Here is a 19,181-nt window from a genome sequence, read left to right on the forward strand (position 1 = left end):
TGGAGGGCCACTTAGGGAGTATTGGTGAGCTGTTGGTGAGCCAAGTCAGCACAGCTTCCTCCCTGACATACACAGTAGCTCACTAAAACTCTCTTAGTGGCCCTCCAGCCCATTCAGCTCAGGCACAGGAGGCACCCTGGGCCATGGCACATAAGGCCAGTCCCACCACCCCCAGGAGTGCAGCAGGGCTAGGGCTGTGTGGTAGCTGGACTTGCTTCCAGAGCAGACAGGCAGAGTACATGTGGCCAGATGGATGGGATGAGGCCATGGGCAGGCAGGGAGTGGGACAGGTGCGCAGGGCTGGAATCACAGAGCAGTGACAGCATGGGGCCCGAGCCTGGAGCAGAGCTCTGATCCATTTCCAGCACAGCCCCACATTGTCACCACCCCGTGATCCTGGCTTCGGCCCCTGCCTGCCCATCCCACTCCTAGACGATGCTCCCTGTCCACTCCTGGCCCCTCCCATCTGCCTTGTTGTGAGAATCCTGACCACAGGAGTCCCAGTCAGTCTCCATGGATACGCTACCCCCCCTGCTCAGTCCAGCAACCCTGGCAGAGGTGCAGGTTGGACAGGCCAGGGAGCCCAGGCAGTGGGGGTGGGTCCGGCAGTGGCAGCAGAGACTGGCAGCGGCAGTTGGAAGGAGCCATTGCTACTGGGGCTGCCAGGAAATGAGTCCAGCTGCTGTGCTGCCCCAGGCCTGCTGTGGACCCAGGAGCAGCAGGATCAGCTGCATGTGCCACAGCCTGGGCTGCCCCTTGTGCCTGGGCTGAGCGAGGCCAAGGGACCTGCTGTTTCATAGTTTCTAGGGTCGGAAGGGACCTGAGTAGATCATCTAGTCCGACCCCCTGCCATGGCAGGAAAGAGTACTGGGGTCAGACGACCCCAGCAAAGTGTACATCTAACCTCTTAAAGACCCCCACGATAGAAGCCAGCACCACTTCTCTTGGAAGCTGGTTCCAGATCCTAGCCGCCCTGACTGTGAAGTAGCGCCTCCTGACATCTAGCCTAAATCTACCCTCTACCAGCTTGTGACCATTATTCCTGGTCACTCCTGGCAGTGCTTGGGGGAACAGGGACTCCCCGAATGCCTGCTGATCCCCCCTGACCAGTTTGTAACAGGCCACTAGATCCCCCCTCAGCCTTCTCTTGTGGAGGCTGAACAGGTTCAGATCCTGTAGCCTCTGCTCATAGGGCCTTCCCTGCTGCCCCCTGAGTATGCGAGTGGCTCTCCTCTGGACCCTCTCCATGTTGTCCACATCCCTCTTGAAGTGTGGTGCCCAGAACTGGACGCAGTACTCCGGCTGCGGCTTGACCAGTGCTGCATAGAGGGGGAGGATCACCTCCTTGTCCCTGCTTGAGATGCATCTGTGGATGCATGACAAGGTACGGTTGGCCTTCCTGACTGCATCCCCACACTGCTTGCCCATGTTCATCTTGGATTCAGCGATGACTCCAAGATCCTTTTCCGCCTCTGTACTGACAAGAAGGGAGTTCCCCAGCCTGTAGGTATGGTGCCAGGTGTTCCTCCCCAGGTGCATCACTTTGCACTTGTCAGTGTTGAATCCTATCCTATTCTTATCTGCCCACCCCATAACCTGTCTAGGTCTGATTGCAGCCTATTCCTCCCTTCTAGCTTGCCCACATCCCCCCACATAGATTTCATAGACATCAGGGCTGGAAGGGACCTCGGGAGATTGAGTCCAGCCCCCTGCCCAAAGGGCAGGAAGTCAGCTGGGGTTATAGGATCCAGTACTCCAGCCGCGGCCTCACCAAGGCCGAGTACAAGGGGAGATTGATGTCCCAGGATTTGCTTGAGAAGCATCTATGGATGCAAGCCAGCATTTTGGTCGCTTTATTAGCCGCAGCATCGCACTGCAGGCTCATGTTCATCTTGTGGTCAATGATGACCCCCAAGTCTCTTTCTTCTGTAGTGCTATCCAACGTAGCACTGCTGAGCCTATAAGGATGCTGCAGGTTTGTCCTTCCAAGGTGGAGAACCGTGCATTTTTCGGTGTTAAACACCATCAGGTTCTCGTCCGCCCATTTGCTGAGCTTGTCCAGGTCAGCCTGGATCACCCGCCTATCTTCTGGCGTGGATGCTTTGCCCCAAAATTTGGTGTCATCGGTGAACTTGGCCAGTCCACTCCTGACTCCAGTGTCCACATCATTAATGAAGATGTTGAACAGTATGGGTCCAAAGACAGAGCCTTGAGGGACCCCACTGGTCACAGGGCACCATGATGAGTGACTGCCATCAATTACAACCCTCTGGGTCCGACCACGGAGCCAATTTCCCAGCAAGCGGATCATGGTGGAGCCAAAGCCACAACTGGCCAGTTTGGCCAAGAGGTGATCATGGGATACCAGATCAAAAGCTTTTTTGAAGTCAAGATATATCACATCAATCTCTTCTCCCTCGTCCAGGTGATAGTTTACCCGGTCATAGAAGGAAATGAGATTGGTCAAACAAGACCTACCCGCAACAAACCCGTGCTGGCTATCCCTTAGGATGTTAGCCTGGGCCAGTCCATAAGGGATGGCCTCCTTAATAAACTTTTCTAAGATCTTCCCCAGGATAGAAGTCAGGCTAATGGGCCTGTAGTTAGCCGGATCCACTCTCCTCCCTTTCTTGAAGATTGGCACCACATTGGCCTTCTTCCAGTCTTCGGGCACTACACCAGAGCGCCAGGAGTTTTCAAAGATCCATGCCAGGGGCTGAGCTATGATGCTTGGCAGCTCCTTGAGTACCCTGGGGTGCAGGTTGTCAGGGCCAGCTGACTTGAAGGTATCCAGCTTCTCAAGGTGTTCCTTCACGAGGTCAGCATTGATGGAGGGTAGGGGATCCCCATCTCCCAGATCTCCCTGTCCCATAGCAGGCATGGGCGTCCCATGGGACTGATGAAAGACTGATGTAAAGTACCTATTTAATAGGTTGGCTTTTTCCTGGGCGTCAGTTGTCAGTTGCCCCATCTGGTTTAGCAGGGGTCCAACATTGCCCTTGCTTTTCCTCCGGCTCCCCACATATCTGAAAAAGGACTTTTTGTTGTCCTTGATGCTTGAAGCTAGTTGGAGTTCAGTTGCAGCCTTGGCTTCCCTGGTTTGCTCCCTGCAGGACTGGACCAGTGCAGAATAATCCTCCTTGGAGGTGAATCCCGTCCTCCATCCTTTGTAGGCTTTCCTTTTTAGCCGCAGGAGGTCCGCTAGGTCCCTGGAGAGCCAGGAGGGCTGCTGTGCCTTCTTGCTGCCTTTCCTCCATGTTGGAATAGATTTAGCTTGTGCACTGAGGATCGCTTCCTTGAGAAGCAACCACTCTTCTTGAACTCCCATCTCCTTGGGGTCATGGTCCCTAAGGGCCTGACCGACAAACCTCTTGAGCTTGTCAAAGTCGGCTTTTCTGAAGTCAAGGACTTCTGTGTTGCTGACTGACTTGCCAGCTTTACGGCAGATGGTGAAGGTGATCAGCTTGTGGTCACTGTCACCCAGCTTCCTATCGATCACTAGGTCGCCGATTAGGTTGTCCCCCGTAGCCAGTACCAGGTCGAGCAGCACTTTGCCTCTTAGTGTCATCAGCAAATTTGAACAGGGTGCTATTTGCCCCCTCGTCCAAGTCACTGATGAAGATGTTGAATAGTGCGGGCCCGAGGACCGAGCCCTGCAGAACTCCACTGCCCACATCCCTCCAGGTCAAAAATGACCCATCCTCCACCACTCTCTGGGTGCAGCCCTCAAGCCAGTTGGTGACCCAGTTGACTGTGTGGGTGCTGACACCACAATCCCCCAGTTTCTTAATGAGAACAGGGTGAGAAACATTGTCAAAGGCCTTCCGAAAGTCCAGGAAGACTATGTCCACCGCTACCCCTGCATCTTATGATTTGGTGAGCTGATCATAGAAGGCCACCAGGTTGGTCTGACAGGACCTGTCACTAATGAAGCCATGTTGGTTTCCCCTAAGCATGACTTTCCCTGCTGGCGCCTCATGGATGTGCGCCAGAATTATTTTCTCAAAAAGCTTGCCCAGGATCAAGGTAAGACTAACTGGCCTATAGTTTCCTAGGTCCTTCTTCTTCCACTTTTTGAACATGCGAACCACATTGGCCCTCTTCCAGTCCTCTGGCACCACACCAGAGCACCACAAATGCTCATAAAGCCGTGCCAGGGGTCCCGCAATGACCTCAGCCAATTCCTTTAATACTCTGGGGTGAAGATCATCTGGACCGGCTGACTTGAATACGTCCAGTCCCTCCAGAAGTTCCCTAACTAGTTCCTCACTAACCCTTGGCCTAGGTGTGTCTCCCCTGGGGCCTGAGGGGGGCCCGGTGGGGGGTGACTATTCCGGTCCCTGCTTAGGAAGATGGAGGCAAAGAAATTGTTAAATATGTTGGCTTTGTCGTCTGGTGTGATGACCAAAATGTGTCCTGCAGGGGCCCCACATTACCTGGAACCTTCTTTTTACCCCCTATGTATTTAAAGAAGGACTTCTTATTGTCCTCAATACGGGAAGCTAGTCCCAGTTCCATCTCCGTCTTGGCCTTCCTGACTGCTCCCTACATCCCTGAGCAACTGTATAGTCATCCCTGGTGATGTCCCCTCCTTTCCATTGGGTGTATGCTCCCTTTTAGCTAGGAGACATTCCTAGATGCTTTTGGTGAGCCATGGGGGCTTGTGTGCCCTCCTGCTCCCTTTGATCTGTGTTGGGATTACCTCCCTTTGGGCTTGGAGGATTGTCTCCTTAAGGAGCGACCACTCTCCTTGGACACCTGGCTCCTCTCCCCTCTGGGACCTCAGTGCTTCCCTGACTATTCTCATAGTATCATAGTAGCTAGAGTCGGAAGGGACCTAGGTAGGTCATCTAGTCCGACCCCCTGCCTTGGCAGGAAAGAGCACTGGGGTCAGATGACCCCGGCAAGGTGCTTATCTAACTTCCTTTTAAAAATCCCCAGGCTAGGAGCCTGCACCACTTCCCCTGGAAGCCGGTTCCAGGCCCTAGCCGCCCTGGCTGTGAAGTAGCGCCTCCTAATATCTAATCTAAACTTACCCTCCGCCAGCTTGTGACCGTTATTCCTGGTCACTCCTTAGCTCATTGAATGTTGCCCTCCTGAAATCTAGGGCTGCTGCCTTGCTGCAGGCCTTTGCCACCTTGCGCTGGATGGTGAATTCCAGCAGACGATGATCACTGTCGCCCAGGTGGTCGAGCACCCGCAGCCCCCTCACCAGGTCATCACTTGTGGCCAACACCAGGTCCAACAAGGAGTCTCCCCTGGTGGGGCTGTGCATCTCCTGGGTTAGATGGAGGTCCTGCATTTGGGCTAGGAACCTACATAAGCAGTCAGTTCTGGCTGACTGCTCTTCCCAGCAGGTATCTGGGAAGTTCAGGTCCCCCATGACTACCACATCCTTAGACTTCACTACCTCTGTGAGCTAACGTAAGAATTCCTGGTTGAGCTCTTCCCCTTGGTTGGGTGGTCTGTAGTAGACCCCCACTGTTAAGTATCTTTCCCCTTGCCTGCCTTGTATTCTAACCCAAAGCACTTCAGAGTGCCCTTCCTCTGATTCTTTGTTAATTGATGAGGATGTGTATTCCTCCTTAATGTAGAGTACCACGCCCCCACCTTTCCTTGCTATCCTGTCCCTCCTGTACAGCCTATAGCCCTTGACATTCACCGCCCAGTCATGCGTTGGGTCCCACCACGTTTCAGTGAGCCCCACTATGTCCGGGTTGGTGTCAGCTAGTAGAAGGGTGAGTTCCTCCTGCTTGTTTCCCATACTACAAACATTTGTGTAGAGGCATTTGAGGCTGCCTGTGGATGTGCGCACTGGCCCCCTAATCACAGCATTGCCCTGGCCCCTGTCGCTTACCTGTGTATGCGTTTTGCTCGTCAGTCTAGGCTGGGCTGTACTTGTGGGTGTTGCTTGGTCTGGCAGATAAAATTCCTTGATGGGCTGGATCCAGCCTGAGGGCTATATTTTGCCCACCTGCGTACTAAGGCAAACCAGAAGAGCAAATAATGGAGTTATGTTGATATGAAACCCCTCTTCCTCACCAAACGACAGATTCCTTCAAGGAATAGGAACCCTGTCATAGTATCAATGAACAATACATTTTCATGTAAAATTAGCATTTATTCATGAATAACCATGAGGGTTATTTTTCTTCTTGCTAGGGTGTAATATGATCACTTGCCTTCCAGAAAAATCTGGGGGAGATGACATAAACCTTTTCCAGTCTTATTTCTCCTCCTTCAGGGGAAAATGTCTGGAATATTAGGTATTGATGCATTTGTATTATTAATTATGCTAGAGATGAAATTTGTGTAATAGGGAATATTTTAATTTTGCTGGCTTAAAGAGAAGTTTTACCTACAAATATTGCAACCAATGTGGTAAGTTTCCATAAAAATGAAAGATGGATTTTACCTAGTAGATCACAAGCAGCTTGTTATGCCAAATTTCTTTAGTCAGATAAAAATAGAGATATTCCTTTTTATTCTACGCTACCATCTTCTTTTCCTGACTTCATAGTTCAGTTCATATAGGAATTTCGAGATCATTCCTCACAGGGATTTTGTTCGGTCCTGACCTCCCTGGACTAAACGTTGGTCTTGTGACCAGCTCTGTCCATAGCTGGGTTTCCACACCGTAGTGCTTCTTAATTTAGTCACCTAGACTTTGGGATATTATGTCTGCTCCCTTATTTGCAAAACTGGCTTTTAAGGAAGTGGTTGTCTTCTGGCTTGCTGTTTTTCACCACAAATGTTGAACCATCATCAGTGACGTTAAGAAGTTTCCACAAGTTATAATATAGCCATTGGCTTGCTGTTTTTCACCACAGATGTTGAACCATCATCAGTGATGTTAAGAAGTTTCCACAAGTGCTCTCTGGCCCTGCTTTCTCTCTCTCTCTCCTCTCTCTCTCTCTCTCTTTCTCTCTCTCACACACACTTTACCTTTTACATTTAATAGAAATAGTGCACACACACACACACACACACACACACACACACACTTTACCTTTTACATTTAATAGAAATAGTGCACCAGAATAAATGTGAAAGAGTGGCTTGTCTTTAAAACTATGAAGAATAGTCCACTGTGTTAGACTAAGTGCTTGTGGGCACTTTGTCAGTGAAAGGCATCAGGACGATGGCATTGAGCATACCCTACCTATACTACACTCATGCAAGTCCTCTTATAAGATAGATTGCCTAGGAGGCTGCTTCAGAGTTGGGCCCCATACCCGGTTCCTGAGCCCTTCATCTCCAGTAGACATATCACTAGGGATCTACCTAAATCGCAGCCAGACAAATGGTTTTCACAGGCTGCTTGCAGCATGCAGAGCTGATTTTGCAGTCTTTTTTGCAGCAAGTCCCACCTTGCTGTTGATTGGCCAAGAGGCCCTGGTGGCCCCACCCTTTGCCAATCATAATCTTCAGACTGCAGTATTGCTGCAGCATTATATCTTGCTTCTTAAAAGATGGCTCTGAAACCTTTTTGTGTACCTGATTGGTGCTTTTATTGAGTCTACATCACTAGCTCAGCCTCTCAGTAGCTTGCTCTCAAACCGCATGCTCTATGGCTGCAAGGATTGCCATACTTCCTTTGTATTCCAGTAATCTTTTATTTTTTTTCAGGAGCTCTCCTGCAAAATCACAGGAAATGACTTTTTTGCAGTGATCATAGTAAACCCCTGTTTTTCCATGAAATTGTGAAACCGTGACTTAAGTAGGTCCCTACATATTACCTAACAAACTGGAGCTGGGAGGCTCCTTAGTTCTGCTGAGAGGCAGAGCTAATCAGCCCATGGGCTCCACAAACATAGTTGTGCACTTTGTTTAGGATTAGGTCATGTGCCTCAGCAGCCTGCCTGTGGTAAGGCTGTGGGGCTGTACATGGGATCGTGCAGTTTGGTTATGGTGTTAGGGAACAGGTAAGCTCTACAGGGTGCTGGAAATGAGTGGAAGGATTGGGAGCTGGAGGGATATGGGGCTGTGGGACTTGAGAGATGAGCTGTGACATAACAGGTAGTTTACATGGTGTGTCATGGGAGGTGGACCATGGGGCAGTGTAGGGGGAAAGAGGTAGGATGCACGATCCAAAGACTGAAAATCACTGTCTTAGAAATACCTCTGAAAGATATGTACGCCAAATAGACACAAGGTGTATCCAGCCATTAGACAAAAATGTGCGTTTTGACAGAATCAGCAGTCCATGTGCGATTCCAGAATTGCACTTTCTGATTGACTGTCTACCAGTGCATATTTGTTGAGTCTTCTAGAGGCATTACTAATTCAACTGGAAACTTTTCCAGTACATTTTTGACTCAGGAAGGGATGTGTATGCCAGCATTCACAAAGAAATATTCACAGCTGTCACAAATTAGCTACATACAAGGCAGCTAAACAAAGTTGCAGTGATTCCAGGGCATTCACAAATTATGCGGCAGCTGGAATATGGGATTGAAAAGTGTTTGGTAGTAATGTTTCGATTTTTGGAAGCTGTCTCAAGCAGAAATTTTTTTGAGTAGGTACTGTGTTTCACAAGAAAGAGTGGAATAAGCTGTTTTAGATTCAAATGAGTTAATAAAAATTGAAAAGTATTACTGCTTCTTAAATTATCCACAGTTATGTGTTTGCAATGAAACAGAATCTCACCCTGACACTGAGAAGTGTACTGAAGCTATGGTAAGCCTCAGCTTCCTTTGATGTATGATCAAAAGTGTCAGTTCCAATGGCAATAATGTCAGAGGAATAATTTGGTAACATAACAGCTTGCCTTGGAGGATTTACCTTTTTAATTTTATGCTTTTGGCTTTGCAGTGCCAGAAAAAAATCACTAGAGAAGTCAAAACATCAGTTATCTAAACATGATAATTTATGTATGATAGAATAACCATAGAGCTGAAACTGTGAAAGGCGGTTAGAATCTTATAAAAGTAAAGCTAGGAGAAACTTCAGGGGGTCATCTGGTCCAGGACCGTCCAACTTGTTATTGGGAATTTCTGGATTCACAGATGATCTCTACTGTGGCTCACTGATGGGTCTTGAGTTGACTTAAGAGTACAATCCTTGAGTGACAGATCCACCTCCAGATCTTTCCACAGGGGACAGTAGGCTCTAAGCTAAGATTTCTCTCTTTTTCCTTCCTCTGCTGTCTCTTCGCTGTTTTGAGGACAAGACGCTTGACCTCAAAGCAGGCTGCTGCTTGATTGAGGTTGCGGTGCATTGTAGTCGGTTAGCAGTCAGGTCCTTCCAGCTCTTGATGTGAGCATTGGTTTTCTTGAGGTGTGACTTCAGTGTGCCCTTGTTCTGTTTTCTCTGGCCATAGTGATGAGATCTCAGGCTGCAGCTAAGCTGGGAGTAGAGCACTTGTTTCAGGAGCTGAGAGTTGGGCATATACACACAATATCTGGTCCAGTGAAATCAGTGGTAACATTGGTTCAGCAAGGATGGTAGGGGGCTAGGATTATGCGGCTGCTAAGGCACATGGTTGACAGCACAGAGATTGCAAGTTCAAGGCCATAGCAGAAATACTCATGGCACGGCCTGTCAGATTCGAAAGAATCTGTGAATTCTGTTAAATACCTTGTCACAAGGACCCCAAAAAGGAAAGGAAGCAAGGACGTGCAGCGATCTTTCCATTTGGTTCAGAAGATTTTCCAGAGGCATTATTAGTGGTACCTTTCCAGGATCTTGAGATGACAATGGTAGTTCACCCATGTTTCACATCCAGAGGGGAGAGTGAGGATGATGGCTTCATAGTAGAGCCAAGTCTTAGTGTCTTTCTGGAGATTGTGATCAATAAAAACACACCAGAAAAATTTCCTGAAGGAAATGCTTACTCAGTGGATCCTGTGCTGGATCCCCTCATCAATGTTTGCTGTCTGAGAGAAGTAGCTACCGAGGTAAGGGAAGTGCTCAGCTACCTCCAGGGTATTTCATCAATGGTAATTTGAAGAGTAGGTTTACATTCATGGCCTGGAGCTTATATTCATAGATTGTAAGAGCTGGAACAGACCTCACAAGACATTGGGTGCAGCCCCCTGCACTAGGCGGGAAAGACAACTGGGGTCAGGTGACCCCAGCAAGTTGACCATCCAGTCTCCTTTTGAAGATTTCTAGGATAGGTGATTGCACCACCTCTAGAAAGAGCCTATTGCACAGTCTGGACACCCTAACTTTGAAGAAATTTCTCCTAGTGTCAAGCCTGAAACTGTCTTCTGGGAGTTTGTGGCCATTACTCCTGGTTTTGCCCAAGGGTGCCCTGGTGAACAGTTGTTCACCGAGCTCCTGATGTATTCCCCTGATATAGCAGTATGCTGCTACCAAGTTCCCTCTCAGCCGTCTTTTTTCTAGGCTGAAGAGTCCCAGGTCCCTCAGCCTTTCCTTGTATGGCTTGCCGTGCATGCTTGTCAGGCAAGCATGTTAGTCTTCATGGGCGACTGGTGCCTTCCAAGTCTGGGGGAGCACCAGATTGCCAACGGGGGTGTCCCCCAGTGGCCAATCACCAAGCCAGCAGCGAAACCAGAAGTGCACTTCTGGTTTCACGGCTGGCGCTTTCAGGGGGTGCACATGCACCCCCTATGCATCGCCAGTGGTCTTCTCGATGTTGAGAGAGGCCCAAAGTTTGGTAGGCTTCTGTGAAGAAATCCAGTACCATCTGGAGATTTTCCTGAGTGTGCGCAATGAAGGTGCAGTCTTTAGCGTATTGAAGGTCAAGGATGGTTGCTTGTTTTAAATATTTTGGATTTTGACCAAAAACATCTCAGATTGAAAAGCTCTCTATCCATTTAGGATTCAATGTCCATTTCAGAAGGGAGGCAGTCCTTAAGAATCAGGCTTAACCAATTTCTAACCAATTTCCCACGGGCTGTAGGAGCAGGTGGGTGCTCTCCCAACCCTCTGCACTGCGCGCAAGAAGGAAAATAGAGTGCTAGCAAATAAGCTCAATTTCATGAATCTGCCATCAGAAAAGTGAAGCTACCCCATGTAAAACACAGAGTACTACTTCAGGGCTGAAATAAGTAGTAGGCATTTCTGTGTCTCACAGAATTAGATTTGCTCCTACTGAGGCATCAGTTTGCTGAACATCTGCGAGTGTGGCTGTAGAGCCCAATTCTTGAGTGACAGTCTTTTCTGCACTTATCACATATGAAGTTAGTATTGAACAATCCTGAATGTGGTACGGGGTTTTTTCCCTGAGTTTTTTCTTCTTTCCTCTGCATGTTGGACTCTTGTTTCCTCAAAAGCCTTTATTCCATGCTTAATCGATCCTCATCAGTCTTCTCCCAGTTGTTTGACTCAGTGTTCATTCCCTTCATATCTCCCTTGCCAAGCATCTTTGAAATGAAGACAAGGACACATGCTTAATCTTCTTTCTGTAAGGGGTTCTCCATACAAGAGATCCTTGGGTATACAGTCTTCATCCATTCTCTTCAGGGGACCAAGCCATCAAAGTCCACAGAGACTGAGAAGAGAATGGGTGCTCGGCACATTGGCACGTCCCAAGACCTCAGCGTGGGCAACTTTGTCCTGCCAGGAAGCTTCTAGAATGCGGTGAAGGCAGCAGAAGTGGAAGCTGTTGAGGCACTTTACTTTAGTAGAGTGTGTGGTCTAGGATTCACTGCCATGTAAAAGGGTGTTGATGACACAAGCAGATACTTTGACCTTGGCCTTAACCATCAGTTTGCTGCTGTTCCACATTTGTTTGTTCAGCATGCTCATGATAATGGAAGCTTTGTCAATATGGGCATCAGTTCAACCTCAAGTGACAGGTTGTTGGTAACAGTGGAGGCAAGGTACATAAATTTGCTAGCAATGTCTGATAGGACCAGATGGACTTTACCCCAGAGTGCTGAAGGAGCTGGCTGAGGTCATTGCGGGACCCCTGGTGAATCTTTTTAAAAACTCTTGGTGCTTGGGAGATTCCTGAGGATTGGAAGAGGGCCAGCATTGTGCCCATCTTCAAGAAGGGGAGCAGAGAGGACCTGGGCAACTATAGGCCAGTCAGCCTAACTTCTATCCCAGGGAAAATCCTGGAAAAACTCATTAAGGAGTCTGTGTGCGACTCACTTGTAGAGGCTAGGATTCTGAACAACGGCTGGCATGGCTTTGTTGCGGGTAGGTCCTGTCTTACCAATCTCATCTCCTACAACCAGGTATCTCACCACATGGACATGGGAGAGGAGGTCAATATTATATACTTAGACTTCTGAAAGTCCTTTGATCTAGTATCCCACGATATCCTCATGGGAAAATTGGAGATTGTGGGCTTAATTGCTTGACAGTTCAGTGAGTGGGAAACTGGCTGTGAGGTAGGACACAGAGAGTTCTCATGAGTTCATCCTGGCAAGAAGTGGCCAGTGGTGTCCCTCAAGGGTCCGTGCTTGGTCTCGTGCTTTTCAACGTCTTTATCAATGATTTGGATGTGGGGATGAAGAGATCACTGGCCAAGTTCGCAGACAACACCAAGTTATGGGGGAACGTGATCACACCTGCAGATAGGCTGCAGATACACGTGGACCTGGACAGACTGGAGAGGTGGGTGAATTGGAACCAGATGAGGTTCAACACTGTGACGTGTTAAGTGCTCCATGTGGGGGCAAATAATCCCCAAAATACCTACACGCTCAGTGGCGACAATTTGACTTGCACCATGACTGAAAGGGACCTAGGGGTGATAGCTGACCATCACATGAACATGAGCCATCAGTACAATGCTGTAGCCAGCAGGACAAACACCAGTCTGGCATGCATCAACCAATGCATCTCATGTAAAACCAAGGAAGTGTTTCTTCCACTGTGCTTGGGACTATTGAGAACGCAGCTGGAGTACTGCATCCAGTTCTGGGTACCGCATTTCAGCAAGGATGTGGAAAAACTTGAGAGGGTCCAGAGAAGAGCCACTCATATGATCAGAGACTTGTAGGGTAAGCCATATGAGGAGAGGCTGGGGGACTTGGGCCTCTTCAGCCTAAAGAAGAGAAGGCTGAGAGGGAACTTGGAAGCAGCTTACCACTACATCAGGGGAGTACATTAAGAGCTTGGTGAACAACTCTTCACCAGGGCACCCATGGAGAAGACCAGGAGTAATGGATACAAATTCCTAGAAGACTGCTTCAGGCTCAATTCTAAAAAATACTGCTTCACAGTCAGGGTGTTTAGATTGTGGAACAAACTGCCTCCAGAGGTGGTGCCAGTTGCCTACCCTGGAAATCTTTAAGAGGAGACTGGACAGTCACCTTGCTAGGGTCACTTGACCCCCAGTTGTCTTTCCTGCCTAGAGCAGGGGGGCTGGACCTGATGATCTTGTGAGGTCCCTTCCAGCCCCTAACAATCTATGAATCTATGAATACATTTTCACCTGTAGTAATCACTGGTGGTGAATTAGTGTTTTGGCTCATAACATTGGTTTTCTTGATGTTCACTGTAAGGCTAAACTCTTGGGAAATATGAGCAAAGTGACTAATGAGGCTCTGAAGGACTCACTCTGTGTGGGCTATCAGTGTATTGTCATCAGTTAACAGCAGTTCACAAATCAAAATGTTCTGCACTTTGGTCTTTGCTTTAAGGTGTGTGAGGTTAAATAATTTTCCATTTGAATGTTTATGTAGATAAATTCCTTCACTGGCAGTCCCAAAAATGTACATCCAGAAGAGAAAAAATTCCTGAACAGAGTTGAGGCAAGGACACAATCTTGTTTGATTCCACTTCATCTCTCAAAAATGTTGATGTGTTATAGCTGACTTCCCTGCATTCCATTATGGAAAGAGCGGATTATGCTTAGGAATTTTGGTGGACAGTCATTCTTTTCCAATAATTTAAAGAGGCCTTTTCTGCTGACAAGGTTGAAGGCCTTACTCAAGTCAATGAAAGTGATATTGAGAGGCCGCCTTTGTTCCCTACATTTTCTTTAGAATTGTTGGAGTGAGAAGATAATATCTATGGTGGACCTATTAGCTCTGAAGCCATACTGTGGCTGTGACTCAGGACAAACGTGGAGAGCAAGGATTTGAAGTCTTCTGAGCACCACCTGAGCAATGATCTTTCCAACAGTGTTTAGTAGTGAAATACTGTGATAGTTGTTAAGTCACTGCCGTCATCTTTATTTTTGTACATAGTGACTATATTGGCATCTCACACATCTTGTGGAACTGACCCTACTGTCCAGCAGTGAGTAAGAAGCTCATATAGGTGGGGAAGAAGCACAGGTTTCCTGCACTTGGTCATGTCTGCAGGAATTCTGTCTTCCTGGCGCCTTGCCAACGGCCAGATTGTGTATGGCCTTTTTGTAGGTCCTCAGTAGTTGAAATATTATTAATCTTTTCTAGGACAAACAAACTGTCAGTGATATTAAAGCCTGTGTCAGTGACACCACTTTCCCTTGAACAGAGTTCAAGATAATGTTCTACCCATCTTTCCATCTGTTGCTTTCCATCTGTTATGACTTCCCTTGATGCTGTCTTTAATGAAACTGACTTCTTTACAGTTGGACCTATTGCTTTCTTGATTCCATCATACATGCCACTGATGTTTCCAGTGTCAAATGCAGATTGATTTTCCTTGCACAGTTGCAACCAGTAATCCAGTGGTAGGCAAAATATGATCCACAGGCTGGATCTGACCAGCCAGGTGACTGGATCTGGCCCATGGATGTCCTGCAGCGTACCGCACGAGGCCAAACCCTGCCTGCTTGCACTTGGGCAGCCCATGCCAGGCTCCCACTAGTGCCAGCAGCCCAGCCCTAACCAGCATATGCAGCTTCCAGCATGGCTGTTCCTGGTGCAGCTGCAGCCAGGTGCTGCTCTGCTACCCTTGACTCCTGCTCCTGGTCTTGCCCTGCCATGCCGCACCACACCACTCTGGGTGACCAGCTTCAGTCTGGCAGCTCCTGCCTCACCCAGTGCATGGGGCTCCAGCTCCAGCTCCAGCTCCCAGCCACCTTCCATCCCTTGACCCAACCCCCCCTCACAAAGCTGTCACTGCCTTGCAACCCAGCCCTGTGATCCCACTTCCCCATTTCTCTTCTGCAGTCTCACACAACAGCAGCTCTTGAGCCTCCTGAAGCCTCTTGATGACCTTTAAAATGAGGTACCCTTGAGAGCAATGCTACAGATTCTTCAAATCTGAGAGCTGTTAACTCTTCTCTTTGCTTATTGGCTAGAGTCAGTGAGGGAACTCAAACACAGTATTATCACAGGGGCACGATGCATCAGTATTTAATAACCTTTGCAACAGCAGGACATTGGCCACTATTGTGCCTCTGCTTTCCTTGTGGCAGGTTGGAGTGTTTTGTGGTTGTGACAGGGTTGACTGTGTAATTTTAGCGGTGGTTAGACAAAGATTTTCCTGAGATTGTTTGTTTGATAGGGCTGATCCTACCTCAAGCAGAGGGTTAGACTAGATGACCTCTTCAAGTCCATACCAGCCCTACTTTCCTATGATTCTATGATTTTGTTATGAGGGCTAACCTATACCTCCTGCAAAATGTGTCATTACCAAGATATTGGAGTGCTGAGATCTATTTTTCTTTAAATTCTTATCCCTTACTGTAGCTGATTTGTATTCCTAAATCTGTTCACTCTTTACTTTGCCGGTTACTTGGCCTTTGTTTTGAATGTTCAGGCCACTAATGATGAGAAATATTAGGTTTTGTCCATTGCTGTTTGAAAAGTACAACTGTTTTTGAAGGGAAGCCTGCAGGAAGTAGCCTTTGTGTAACTATGGGTATCGCTTAGACATTGTTTTGTCTGCATTTAGTCTACCCTAGATATAGGAAGAATGCAATTGTATGTGCTTACAGAACTGTTTATAGATATTCTGATTAAATTGTCTTGAAAAGGCAGAGCTGGCTTTTTAAATATAAAAAAAACCACCTTATGCATCTTTTACTAACATCTTCATTATTCAGTTTGACAGAGCTATATGATGAATTGGCATAACAATAAACATGTCAACCAGAAAGTGCTTTATACGCCCAACTAAAATATTTGGATTGGAAGAATTAGAATCAAAAGTTCCTTTGTTCCTATTATAATATGATGTCATGGAAAAGTGTGCGCTGTTACAGCTTAAAAACACTGCTGGCTATTTGTTCTAATACTGGGAACAAAATAGCCTTTTATGAGTCAATGTAACTAAACTTAAGCAGTGTAAATGGTTTACTGATATAATTAGCATTTATTACAATTTTGTTATTTAATATGTATCAGATAGTTAACTCATCACTTTGTGGAGAAAAACCACAGCTAAAGTTCCAGCCTGGTAGTTTTCTGAAGATAATGTGTATAATTTCATTTCAGGGCCCCCACCTTCCAGTGAAGTACCAGTTGGCAACTATCCATTCATAGTACGATCCGATGATAACAGACTTGTGCCAGTTGTACAAGCTTATGCTTTTGGAAAATATCTTGGCTATTTAAATGTTACATTTGATGATAAAGGAAACGTAATCCAAGCATCTGGAAACCCTATTTTGCTTGATAGCAGTATTCCTGAAGGTATGTGAAAGAGAAATTTGGCTTTCTGTGGGTCACCTCACTGCCATTTTTTCTTTATTTTAAAGTTGAAGTGCATATACTGGAAAAGAATGTAACATTCTTCTCAACTTGCAGTCTCCTTTGGCCTGTTACAGAGGAAAGTGTTGAAAGTTCTATGGTTTGGCAGGTTAAGACAAGACTGGACAAAAACACTCATACATGCAGATATAGGGAGTAAGTCTCCACTGGCAAGGAATCACCTGATATCTTGTTCCCCATTTCAAGGTTTTATGACTGAGTAAACTGTAATAAATATTGTAACGACTAGAATCCACTTTTATTTAATTCAGAAAGACTACAATAGGTCTTCATGCAAGAGACGATTAGTATTCTATGATTGTTGATGAGCAACTTTGTGCTGTTTCACGGGCGCACAGGAGTCTGATTAATGGCAAACACATTTTATCCTCATACTAGATTTCTATTTTAGCTCCAGATTTGAAAGCAGAAGTTGACAAGTGGAGAATACCACTAGATGAATATGCTTCCAAGGAGATTGGAAAAACTAATGTGTACCTGAATGGTACAAGTCAGGCATGCCGTTTCCATGAATGCAACATGGGAAATATGATATGTGATGCTATGGTAAGAAACAACCACTACAGATCATTGTTATATCTAAATTAATATGGGACAGCTTTGGGATGGTTCAGGACGTTTAGATAATTCTCTGTGTCAGAGTTCTTTGCTGTTCTTCCTCACTGTAAAATCCAAAGGTGAGATCCAGAGAGGCAACTGAGGCATTTCCAACTTAAGTATCAAGACACCTCAAAATCAGGCCTAGGTGAGTGAATTAAAGAAACACTGGGGCTACATGTGCATTAATGCATCTTTTCTAATGCGCATTGAATTTAGTACCTCCAACATGAGGTACTAAATTAATACGCATTAGATAGAGCTAATGCGCAGTAGCTCATTTTCATGGTTTTTCAGTGACACTTAAAGCTCAGTAGACTATTTTACTGGGCATTAGCATACTGTCATTGTTTTTTACGTGATGCTTTAATGCACAGGAAAACAGCTGACTGCATATTAAAATGCGCACATAGATGTGCCCACTGTTAGGTTTAGTTGAACTCCCTCCCTTTACTGTCAGTGAGGAGAGTTTGACACCTCTAAAGAATGTTTCACTGTCTAGTTACAAAATGGAGACCTGCTGAGAGCAAGACAACAGGAAACACTAAGCACAGAGGAGTGTCTGAATCCTGCCCCTCTCCAGAGTTTCAGTATCTGACTTGTGACTGCACATTAAAGGCTTCCATTACCTTTGGCTCCTGAATTCAGAGCTGTCTTCTCAGGGTGGGTGCTTAATTGATATGATGTGCCACCATTGCCATCACAGCTCTTTTGTGTAGTAGCCAGGTGGTTAGACCACTTGCCCAGGAAATAGGTGATGGTTCTGACCCCACCTCAGCCTACAGAGAGAGGTTCAGTGTCAGATCTCATCCCACCTCCCCCAGGAGACTGCCAGTTTCAAAATTTTCTGGAGGAAATCTCCACCATGGGTCAGTAAGCATCCAGGAGTGCAAGCATAATGGGGTCAGAGAGATAGTAGGCAAGAAGTGACCTGATTCTGTAACCTACTGGATGAACTCAGAGAGGGAGTCCAAGGTTGTAATCCCTGCTCCCAGAACTCATATGTCTGTTGGAGATTAAACAGTCATCAGGTACAAAACAGAAATAAACCTGGGAGCAGTGACCAGAGCCTGTGGGGGGAAGGAGGCAGCTACCTAGGCTATTCAGGCTAAGGAGAATCTAGAACAAGGTGGGGCATAATACAGCCTGCAGGCCAGATCCAACCTGCTAACTGATTGTATCTGGCCCTGTGGGTGGGCAGCCACAAACTCATGGGATCCGGCCCATGGGTGGCTGGTGGCTCTGGCTCTTGCTGCTGTGTGGTCCTGGATGAGTAGGGCTGTTTCTGCCATGTTGGGTAGGTGGCTGGGGGTCCTTCCACCCAGTACTGATGTGAAGGTATCAGCTGTGGCCCTAGGCAGATGCCCCAACCCCTACCTGGAACCTGCCAGCTGCTTCCACAGTTGATGCAGGCATACCTGGGGCTGCTTCTGCTACACTGGGCAGGTGGTGGTATAAGTGGCTGGCAGGTTCTGGGTCAGGGTGGGGATCGGGGTGTGCTACAGGTCCCGGCAGGATGGAGATTGGGCCTTGCTATAGGTCTGGGTGAGGTGGGGATCAGAGCATGCTCTGGGTGGGTTCCAGGCAGGTGGACGGGGTGTGAATGAAAGAGCAAGAGAAGTCTAGAGCCCAGGTCTCTTACTTCCTAGGTGAGTGCTCCAGCCCATAGAGTATTATGCAAAATAACAGTCTCTACCCCTGTGCTTGAGCAAGAGGCTAAAAACAGATGGGGTTTAGCTTGGAACTGGTTGTCCTGACTGTTTTTGACAGTCTCTCCCCTGCCACCCCATTGTAAATGCAGCTTGAATAGCAAGTAACTTGCATTAACCCCCCACCCCCATTTTCCAGGGTAAGAGTGTTATCTTGGTACTTGATAGGTCCTTAAAAAGTGGGACAATGGGGTTGTACATCTGTAGAATCCCAGAATAAAAGACTTTGTCCCAGGATAAATCCTGTGTTTCTTTTTAGCCAAAGCATCTGTATCTGCTGTACTGAACTCTGCTGGCATGTTAG

At 47.1% G+C, this 19,181-nt stretch overlaps 1 protein-coding gene across 2 annotated transcripts in view; it reads left to right on the top strand.

Moving 5' to 3' along the window:
* Positions 1-19,181, top strand: part of NT5E (5'-nucleotidase ecto) — a 47,286-nt gene that overhangs the window by 10,232 nt on the left and 17,873 nt on the right. For both annotated transcript variants that reach the window (XM_090036084.1, XM_090036078.1), the window contains 2 exons: positions 16,296-16,493; positions 16,963-17,117. In XM_090036084.1, coding sequence (XP_089892210.1) covers positions 16,296-16,493; positions 16,963-17,117 — 353 coding nt within the window. The remainder of the gene's footprint in view (positions 1-16,295; positions 16,494-16,962; positions 17,118-19,181) is intronic.

This window comes from Crocodylus siamensis, chromosome 1, assembly GCF_052110815.1.
Source record: "Crocodylus siamensis isolate JL-2025a chromosome 1, ASM5211081v1, whole genome shotgun sequence".
In the NCBI taxonomy this organism is placed as follows: domain Eukaryota; kingdom Metazoa; phylum Chordata; order Crocodylia; family Crocodylidae; genus Crocodylus; species Crocodylus siamensis.